The sequence below is a fragment of the Mustela nivalis genome (genome assembly GCF_964662115.1).
Source record: "Mustela nivalis genome assembly, chromosome: 8".
Classification (NCBI taxonomy): domain Eukaryota; kingdom Metazoa; phylum Chordata; class Mammalia; order Carnivora; family Mustelidae; genus Mustela; species Mustela nivalis.
The window spans coordinates 79,408,289-79,418,760 of record NC_139027.1 but is presented as its reverse complement, the minus strand read 5'-3'; the positions used below and the strand labels follow the sequence as shown (position 1 = coordinate 79,418,760).

Here is a 10,472-nt window from a genome sequence, read left to right as displayed (position 1 = left end):
CAGTAATGACAGAAATCTCAAAAATAAATTTTAATGAAGCTCTGAAAAGAGGAATAAGGTAAAGTACTCCAAAGTATCTCCCAAGTGTGGGAGTCCAGAGTGGCTCGCTCAGTTGCACTACCCAAAGGTCAGGCCAGCTCCCCTTAGAAGGGAAAGATAATTCTCATGAGAATAAATGGAAGTGAATGAAGGAATGAATGTAGGTGACTGGACAAAATGGAAAGAAAAGGCTCTTCAGACGCAATATAATCTATTATGAGAGAGCATAACACAGAACAATGTAGAATGGGCAAAAATGAAAGGAAACTGACAAACTTGTATGAAGGATTTTAGAGTTTGTATACATTTTATTGATGTACTTTTCATCTCTCTTTTTTGTTCTATTTTATCTGAAGAGCAATGTGATTGTTTTTCCTCCTTATCAGAGGCTTTCCACTACTTAGCACTAAAGGCGTAGCACTAAAGTGTGGTCATACCATCTTACCATGTTTTATAAAGGTGTTGCCAAGACCAGTTAGCTCAATGTTTGTGTTCCTTTCTTGAGGAAAAAAAAAAAAAATCTTTGACTCTAAAAGGAAAGAGTGGGGAAAAAAATGTCAATTGAAACACAATGGTACATTTCCTGTAGAGTTCCCACTTCTCTCTTTTTCAATCTGAAAATCGAGTTTTGGCATTTTTTTTTTTTTAAGATTTTATTTATTTATTTGACAAACAGAGATCACAAGCAGGCAGAGAGGCAGGAGGAAGCAGGCTCCCTGCTGAACAGAGTGCCCAATGTGGGGCTCATTCCAGGACCCTGGGATCATGACCTGAGCCCAAGGCACCCGAGTTTTGGCATTTCTTATTAACAGAAGGCTGCCATTTAGAGATACATATTTAAAAAAAAAATTAGTAAGAGTTGTTACTGTTTTTCTGTGGGATCTCAGCAGATGAGGATATCCTAGTTGCAGTAGACAACTGATTGTGAGCCTGCAGAAATTACACCATGTGTATTAAATTGTGACGTCTCAGAAAAACATGCCACCTGATTTTGCTAGGTTAGAGACAAGAACACCGAAATTGAAGGGCATCTATAAGTCTATAAAATGGCAAACCCCGAAGTCTAGAATAAAAGAAGCAACTCATTTGAATATCCTCTGAATTACCAGTAAACAAGTCTCAACTCTGAAAAATAAGTTTTCAAAACAGTAGTTTCCCAAGTACATGCAAACTCTTCAAGTATCTTGGGTAAGGGAATAAGGAAAAAAAAGTGTTGAGCTTTTGCACGGAGTTTCGCTTCACGTTTGTTTATTACAACAATTAAGACTATTATAACAGCATTGTGAAATCCCTTGGCAAAGCGACACTGCCAAAAGGGGGAAATGGTCCTTATGGAACAACTGTCTATTGCCGGGAGGCCCTCAATTAAAATTTGTATTTAAGCATACACAATATACGTTTTGTTTTTAACTTTAGTGGAAAATTGATTTCACGTGTAACCCCAGCGCTGCACGTGGGGTGGGATACCTGCTGTAGGTTTACAAATATCCAGGTGCAGGTGCAATCCCGGGAAGAAACTCAAAGGACGAGAAATGGAGTTTGTGTCCCTGCGGGAGCTGGCGATGAATCGCTCACACCCGCTGGCGCAGTGTTCATTCTCGCTAACCTACGTGGACCACGATTCTCGGTTGCTCCCTCGCATAGAAAAGTGTCAGTTCCTGTGTGTCCCTTTCTCCGCTAGATGTCACTGTAAATCAATTGCTTGTGGACGGGGACCCGTGTGTTTCTCGTTATCTTCAGACAGCACCAGGGTTTAAAGCATGGTCGGTCCCCACACTTGTCTCCTCCCAGAGTGGGGAGTCCATCGGGGGACGGGGGCAGCGCGCCGTCGGCAGAGGCAACCGACGCGCCGTGACCCAAGCAAGAGGCGCGCAGCCTGCGGAGTTGCAGGGCAAGCTGCGCGATGCGGAAGGCGGGCCAGCGCAGCATTTCTCTCCGCCCCAGCGAGCGAGACGGTCACGTGCCGCGGAGGCGCTGCCCTCTGCAGGCGGTGGCGGGAGGGCGGGGCGGGGCGGGGCTGGCACCAGCGGAGCTCCGAGGCGCCGCGCCCGCGGTGCGGGGGTCGCCCGGGGCAGGGTGCAGACCCGGCACGTACGCCGCGCGGGGGGTGAGTGCGAGTCGGGGCGGGGACAGGGGCTCGCCTGGCGTGAGCGCGGGGCAGGTCGACGCAGGCGGGGAGGGGGAGAAGGAGGAGCCAGGGAGCGCGCCGGCCGTGGAGGGGGAGGGGAGGGGCGGAGCTGCGGCGCGCGCGCCCGCCAGAGAAGGGGAGGGGCGGGAGCCGCCGCTTAACGCGCGCAGGGCCGGCCGCCGTGAGCGTGGGGCGAGCGTGGGCCGCGGCGCGGCAGTGTGACTCCCTCCCGCGACCCTCCTTCGGGCCCCGGGCGAGGGCACTGTGCGGCGGCCGGAGCGGTGCCGGAGCCCGCGAGGCTGAGCAGGCGGTCGTGCCCGGGCATGGTGGTCCGGGGCAACGCGGAAGGTGAGCGACCCCCGGGCCGGCGGCGGGGTGGGGGAGGGGTGGGACCGGACACGCGTCGCCCGGAGGCGCCGCAGACCGGCCCGGCGGCGGCCCGAGCGCGGACGGCCTGAGGCGGGGCTGGGGAGGGTGCGTCGGCCCGGGCACCGCAGGCCGTCCTCTCGCGGCCTGGGCGGCCCGCGGCGTCCCCGAGCGCGGCAGCTGCCGGGTTATGTAACGCGTGACCTCCCCTTCCCCCACCGCCATGGCGCGGCCGGCGGGGCGCAGCCGACCCTGCCGCCGGCCCACGACCGCCCCGCGCGGGAGACTCGCACGGCGGTCCTTCCCTCGGTGCTCGCTGGGTCTAGCCGGCAGACGCCACCCCCGGCCCCGCTCACACCGCGCGGCAAACTCCTTCCTCCGGCGTCGGCGCCTGGGCCGGCCATTCAGCCCCGCGCCATTCATTCATGCGCGCGTTCGGTCGTAGGTTCGTGAAGCATCGCAGGATGTCGGTCAGGGCCGGGCGCGGGTGCTCTCCGCCCGGCTTCCCGCCGCGCCATCCTTCCCCCCAACCCCGTGACCCCTACATCAGACGCCCCTCCCCCGCACTGGGGTCCCCAAATCGATGTTGGACTAGCTGAAGACAGTTTTTATTCACTTAGTTTTCCTTGTTTCCTGTTCCCTTAATATCCAGGGCATCTTTTCCCAACTGTCCTTATAAGTGTCCTTTTCACACTTCCACTCACTCTTAAAATGATTAAGCCCCTGAGTAGACCGAAAGGGGCCTTTCCTTGTGTATTTCACTGCACTTACTACCTAAATCCAGTCTGTGAGGAAATGAAATCCCTTAATCTAACACCTTTATTGAGTCCCCCTTGTTTAAAACAAAATAATTGCAGATGGTATAAGTTTACTGTTTGTCTTTCACGCCTTCGCAGGTCATGTATAGAGTGTGAATGGCTTCATTTAGGTGAAAATAATGTAGGCTAGCACATCCCATAAAAGCACCTGTAACTAACTTTTAAGGACTTTAGTGTAACAGTTCTTAATTCTGTGTGTCTGGGCTGTCTGGCCTCTCTGCTTTAGTCTTCAGGAGTTAGCTGCTGCTGCTTTAGGGTTGGTCACACCATTACGTTGGTTCTTGCTGTGGAGTACACAGTAATCCAGCCTTTGGGGGAACCTGCTTCCCAAACTTCCCATCTTTGCTTTCTCACAAATCCTTGTCTTAGCCAGTGCCAGTGCTGCTAGCAAGTGGTTCCCCTCCCATGTTTCCTAGGCTGGATTCTTGGGAGGTTCATCTAAAGTCCCTCTTCGATGAATTTTTCTCAGGTTTAGGAGGATCTCATTCAATTCTTAGGATATTTGTCACTCAGATTCGACACGTGTCTTGAAGATTATCTTTTTGTGCATATCATCTTTTTCTTTATCCGTCCATACCCAACTCATCTTTTGTCATAAAACTTTACTTCTATTTTATGGTGAACAATGCATAGTTAAGGTTAAGATTTTTTTTCCTAAAAAGGTAAGAATCACTCTTAGGATTAATATTTATGATATTTCAAGTGAAAAATAATTTTTCAAAATAATGTGTTTGAGTCATTAGGATTACTCCTTTTTCCCCCACTCCAACTGCAAAACTCAGTTCTACGCAAAAGAAAGAAATCCTGTCTTCACCAGCAACAAGCCAGTCATTAATAATAAGTTGGGAAGACTACATGTATTTGATCTTAATTTGACAGTTGCTGTACTGGAAAGATAAAAACTTTAGAGTTAGATGTAGATTTAAATTCTGGCTTATTAGCTGTGTGACCTTGAACAGTTTAAGTTACTAATATTTGATTTTATCCTCGGGTGTAGAATGAAGATATTATTTCCTCCTTTGGATAGTTAATGAGTAAATAAGTCTTTGAATGTAAGGCATCTCTTGAGTACCTGGTACACAAAGATGTTCAGTAAATACATACATATTCCCCCTGGTATACTTTTTATTTTTTTATTACAATTCACAGTCTAGAATGAGCTAGGATATGCTGGAAACAAAGTATGAGAAGAGAGCTGATCAGAAGACGGATTAGTTACTCCTTTTCTCCAGGTTAATGAACGAGCTCTGAGCTAAATAGTAGTAAAGCTCTTTACTTTCTGTTTCTTAAGAATGTATGCATGTGTGTGGCGTATTATACATTATAGGATATTGAGCAGAATACTTACAAATGAAGCAAATAGGTTTTTGTTTGTTTGTTTGTTTTTGAGAGAGAGAGTGTGTGTATGAGTGGGGCCTGGGTAGGGGTGCAGAGAGGGAGGGAGGCAGTCTTAAGTAGGCTCCACTAGGAGTTTGAGCTCACAAACCTGAGATCATGACATGAGCTGAAATCAAGAGTTGGACACTTAACCAACTGAGTCACCCAGGTGCCCCTGAAGGAAATCTGTTTTAATCTTTTTTCTCCTATATATAGTACCAACCAAAGCATTAACTTAGATATTAAAAAAGAATTTGAGTTTTTTTCAAAGTCAAGTCAGGAAGGGGGGATGAAGATGAAGGGAGGAAGCATACTTTTAAAAGTCTTTTTTTAGAGACTGTTGGGTCGCATGTTCCTTTAGTGCCTCTTCTACTTACAAACAGTACATAAATCCTAGTCTGAGTTATAGTCAGAACAGTGCCTCCCTGCTATCCCTTTTTCTCTTGCTTTTCTTTCTGACTGATCCCCACATAAGAATCAGAGCAATCTTTTTATTTTTTAAATTTATTTGAGAGAGAGAGACAGAGCGGGCATGGGGGGGGGCGGTGGAGCAGAGAGAAGGAGAGGGACAGGCAGACTCCTGGACCTGATACCGGGCTCCATTCCAGAACCCTGCGATCATGACCTTAGCCAGAAGTCAGACGCTTAACTGACTGAGCCACCCAGGCGCCCCCAGAGAGAGCTTTTTAAAGACGTTAGTCAGGCTGTCATTCTTGTGCTCAAAAGCCTCTGAAAGCTTCCTCTTACCCTTAATATTGAATCAGAACTCCCTACCACAGCCCCTCGGGGCATGACATGATTTGGCAGCTGCCAGTCCTAATTGGACTTCTTACCATGTGACTCTTTGTCACCCTGCCCCAGTCCCCTGGTCATTTTGCCATTTCTCGAACTAATTAAGCTGTTCTTAGCTTAGGGGTATTAAACTTGGTATTCTCTTAGTTGGGCCACCCCTTCCTCCTGGTGGTTATCTTGCCTTTACATCTTTACATCAAATGTCATCACCTCAGCAAGACCTTCCTGGATTTTTAAAATAGAAGCCAGTCCCTCCCTCAGCCACTTTTGATGCTGTCATTTTGTTTTACTATTATTTTTTTTAAAATATTTTTTAAAAAAGATTTTATTTATTTATTTGACAGAGATCACAAGTAGGCAGAGAGGCTGGCAGAAAGAGAGGGGTAGGCAGGCTCCCTGCCCAGCAGAGAGCCCGATGCAGGCCTCTATCCCAGGACCCTGGGATCATGACCTAAGCCGAAGTTAGAGCCTTCAACCCACTGAGCCACTCTGGTGCCCAATGCTGTCATTTTAATTTTTGTTCGTAGCACTTATTGCTAGGTGAAGATACACTGTTCACTTACTGATAAATTTTCCCCACATACTTGTTTGCTCCAAGGCCTTTCTTCCACTTGAAGGCAGGGGCCTTGTCTAACTTGTTCTCACAGCTCTATCCCAAGTGCTTAGAATTCTACCTGGCAGGTGCTCAACAAAACTTGTTAAATGAATAATTGGTATACCTAATTTAAATATTGTTCTGGAATCAGACAGCCTGGGTCAGAATGGTGTCTCCTACTATTTACTGATTCTTTAGGCTTGGGCAACTTAATATCTTTTGATGCCTCAGTTTGCTCATCTGTGAGATAAGGACCATATGTATGTTTTAGGATTACGATGAGTAATAATTGAGTTAATATATGTAAAGTGCTTAGAACAGGGTAATTTTTCTTTATTTTTATTTTTTTAAAGACTTTTGTTTATTTATTTGACAGAAACAAAGAGATCACAAGTAGGCAGAGAGGCAGGCAGAGAGAGAGGGGGAAGCAGGCTCCCCACTGAGCAGAGAGCCCGATGCGGGGCTTGATCCCAGGACCCTTGGGATCACGACCTGAGCCAAAGGCAGAGGCTTTAACCCACTGAGCCACCCAGGCGCCCCAGAACAGGGTAATTTTATAGTCTCTAGAAACAGTATTTGGAATTAACTTGGAAATTGATTTAGGATTTTGTGTTTTTGCATGAGACAAAGGTATAATCATTGAATTTTGTGATTATTGTGGTGTTATTTTTGGCTACCAAAAATGTTTATGGAACTCATACTTAAATACATTTTGTGGATGCCTAGAATGGATTAAAAAGTAAGCAATTGAGGATGGAGACTAGTATTGGTCTAATGTGGAATTCAGCCTTTTCATTCTCAGATCTGTGGAAGATGGAGAGATTATTTTAGCAGCTACCCACCAGAGTAGCTTTTACGTATTTCCTTTTGAAGTTGTGCTGGAGATAGGACCGTGGAGATAAAAGGACTTGCTGGAGGCTGAAGACAGAAAATCCTTGAAGATCCAGTTGAAGGGTGAATCCTGTAGTATTTGGGAAAGGAGAAGTGTTTTATCATCTTTTATGTTCAGTTTCTGCTGTTTTTCGTTATGGATCCCCCACCCCCACCCATTGTGTTTGGTTCTTAATGAGAACTTAGAGTGACCCAACTATATTTCATATATATATTTTTTAAAGATTTGTTTATTTTGAGAGTGCACACACTTAGGGCAGAGGGAGAGAGAGAATCCCAAGCCAACTCCACACCAAGTGTGGAGACCAGCCAACTGGAGGCTTAATCATGACCCTGAGATCACCATCCTGAGATCATGACCTGAGCCAAAACCAAGAGTCAGACACCCAACCAACTGTACCACTGAGGTGGCTCTACATCATATATTTTTTTTTCCTTCTGTTCATCTTTTCATAATGTGATTTTATTTTTTCTTTCGTACTTTCCAGAAATAGAGAAGAAAGAATGGGGACAAATAATAGCTTTGTAATAATAGATACTTTCAGCTAATGCAACTTGAATTGTTAGAAACTAAGATTTTCCATGTAGTAACTGCACTGGCTTGATACCAGTTATTTTTACTTAGTCTGCATATCTTTAGTAAAATGCCTCTTCTTAGGAATATGTTTTTTTTTCTTAGTTTCAACTTTAACCAGGAGGATCCTATCTGTGGGCCTTAAACTTAGGGAAAATCAAAATATTGCTTCTCTGTGTAACATTTGTTCCAAAATTTAATAACAATTGCTAAGTTACTAAATATTTACTGTGTGTCAGGCTCTTTGGTAAGAGCAGTGTTTCATTTAATATTCATAACCACTCTGAGGTAGGCACGGTTATAAAAAAACAGACTCAGATAATGTTCCTTGGGGCCTATCACACAGGTAAGAAAGGAGCCAGGATTTTCATCTACTCCTACCTCATTTCATAACCTGGGGTCATAACTGCTATGCTTTGAGGCACATTAAAACAAGGTTTCTGTTTGGAAACTTGCTATTATGTTTTATTGTGTTATTTGTGTGTGGTGTTCCTCAGACTACAAGTAATTTCATTATTTGTGGTTAAGTTTTCTTTGGATTTAACTATTACACATAAATGAGTATATATTCTATAAGTGAAAAATGTTTTAATAGGTTGATGATAGGCAAAATCATTTTTTTTCCTCATTACATCGTTACTGAAATAAGTCAAAGCATGTGTGCCATGGAAGGTCAGCTTGTAAATAGTTTGAAAAAGTTTTACATTAAAGATGTGATGCATCAGATTTAAGAAAATATGGATATCTTTAAATTTGCTTAAGGCTAAAATTTCAGGTAGCAAGTAAGCAAAAATTAGTGATGTGTTTCTCCTGATTATGGAACAAATCTTTAAGTCTTTATGTTTAGTAAGTAAGGAGGGTATTATCCAGTCAAATTAAAATATGCTTTCTCGTGTAGCCAGGTAGCTGTTTATGCATACAGGTTAGTTTGAGTAATTTTTTTAAAATATTTTTTTAATTTTAGAAACAGTGTGAGCATGCAAGCAGGGGGAGGGGCAGAGAGAAAGGAACTTAATGGGGACTCCCTGCTGAGTGCAGAGCCCCAAGCAGGACTCCATCTCAGGGACCATGAGATCACCACCTGAGCTGAAACCAAGAGTCAGACACTTAACTGACTGAGCCACTCAGACACCCCTAGTTTGAGTAATTTTTTCAAGGCTTTATGGTTGAATTAAAGATTAGTTAAGGATGGGCAAAAAAGTTGGTTGTGATGTGAATGATTTTTTTTTTTTTAAAGATTTTATTTATTTATTTGACAGAGAGAGAGAGATCACAAACAGGCACAGAGGCAGACAGAGAGGAGGAAGCAGGCTCCCCGCTGAGCAGAAGGCCCGACGTGGAGCTCTATCCCAGGACCCTAGGATCATGACCCGAGCCGAAAGCAGAGGCTTAACCCACTGAGCCACCCAGGCGCCCTTTTTTTTTTTTTTTTAAAAAAGATTTTATTTACTTACTTGACACAGAGAGATCACAAGTAGGCAGGGAGGCAGGCAGAGAGAGAGGAAGGGAAGCAGGCTCCCTGTGGAACAGAGAGCCCGATGCCAGGCTCGATCCCAGAACCCTGGGATTATGACCTGAGCTGAAGGCAGAGGCCTTAACCCACTGAGCCACCCAGGCACCCCATGATGTGAAAGATTTTTACTTGAATCCAGTGTCTGAGTAACCAAAATGTTGCTTAGTGGCTTCAGTCATTCCTGAGCATAACCAAGGTGAAAATGAGCTTTTTGGAGATTGAGTTAGAAAGTAATAGCTGAACCTTACGTTTTTCTGAAGTCCATAATGTCTATACTTGAGATTACTAAGAATGAACTTAATATATTTTAATTACTTAGGCATTAGTCTTAATTATGATTTAGATTCCTTTCCCTTTTAAATGTTTTTCATCAGAGTTCTGAATTATATCTTAAAATAAGTTCTGTTAGTTTAAGCAGTTCTTCGAAAAATTAAATTGGACGATCCTGAATTAAAAATACTTTTAAGTTTTTTCTTTAATTTTTTTGAGAGAATAACCAAAAATGTCTTTTACTTTTTGTAATGGTTTATGCCTTAAAAAGTACTTCACTTGGCTCTTTTTTTCCACTCAGTTTTTATAAGAGAGAGGTCAGGCAGTGTATCTTGTTAAATGTATAGCTGCAGTATGATTCTGGCACTAGTTACTCAGATTTAGGACACCTGGGTGGCTCAGATGGTTAAGTGTCTGCCTTTGGCTCAGGTCATGATCTCTGGATCCTGGGATTGAGCCCTGTGTCTGGGCTCCCAGCTCAGCAGAGAGTCTTCTTTTCCCTCTCCCTCTGCCTTTCCCCCTGCTCATGCGTGCGTGCGCTCTCTCTCTTTTTCTGTCTCGGGTGAATAAATAAAATCTTTAAAGGAAAAAAACTACCTAAAGTTAGGGCAGACAACATCACAGGTTAAGGGCACAGTCCACAAGATTCTTTTCACTTTAAGGTACTCGTTGCAAACTCCAGGGTTTCGGGGCCACCTGTACTTCTGACCAACTGGCTACAAATTTGGGAGTTCCCACTACTCCCTCAGTTTTGATAATTCGCTAAAGTGACTCAGAGCTCAGTAAATACTTGCACGCACCATACTTGGAATTATAGTTTTATTATAAAGTATACAAATCAGGGCAAGCCAAATGGAGATATACCTAGAGAGAGGTCTGGAAGGGTCCCAAGTATAAAGCTTCCATGTCCCAGGACACGTTATCCTGCCACATTGATATGTAATTACCACCAGGGAAACTCATCTAGGCCTTGGTGTCCAGAGTTTTTATTGGAGTTTTATTACATAGGCATGATTAATTGAATTATTGGGCACATGGTGAATCAGTCTGCAGCACCCCTTTCTTCCATGAGGTCAGACTGATCTCATGTGGCCCAAAGCCCCAACCCT

The 10,472-nt window shown here is 44.4% G+C and overlaps 1 protein-coding gene across 29 annotated transcripts in view; it reads left to right on the top strand.

Annotated features, from left to right (window-relative positions):
• Positions 1-2,022: 2,022 nt before the first annotated feature.
• The window catches only part of REV1 (REV1 DNA directed polymerase), a 94,189-nt gene continuing 85,739 nt past the window's right edge, over positions 2,023-10,472 (top strand). For 3 of the 29 annotated variants that reach the window (XR_014316006.1, XM_082746988.1, XM_082747004.1), the window contains exon 1: positions 2,039-2,146. Coding sequence is in view for 1 of the 29 variants with exons in the window: in XM_082746999.1 (XP_082603125.1) it covers positions 2,491-2,515 (25 nt within the window). In the remaining 28 variants the exon portion in view is untranslated. Of the gene's footprint in view, positions 2,147-2,257; positions 2,516-10,472 lie in introns of those variants that run through there. The other 26 variants (XM_082746991.1, XM_082746984.1, XM_082746985.1 and 23 more) reach the window with 22 other exon arrangements.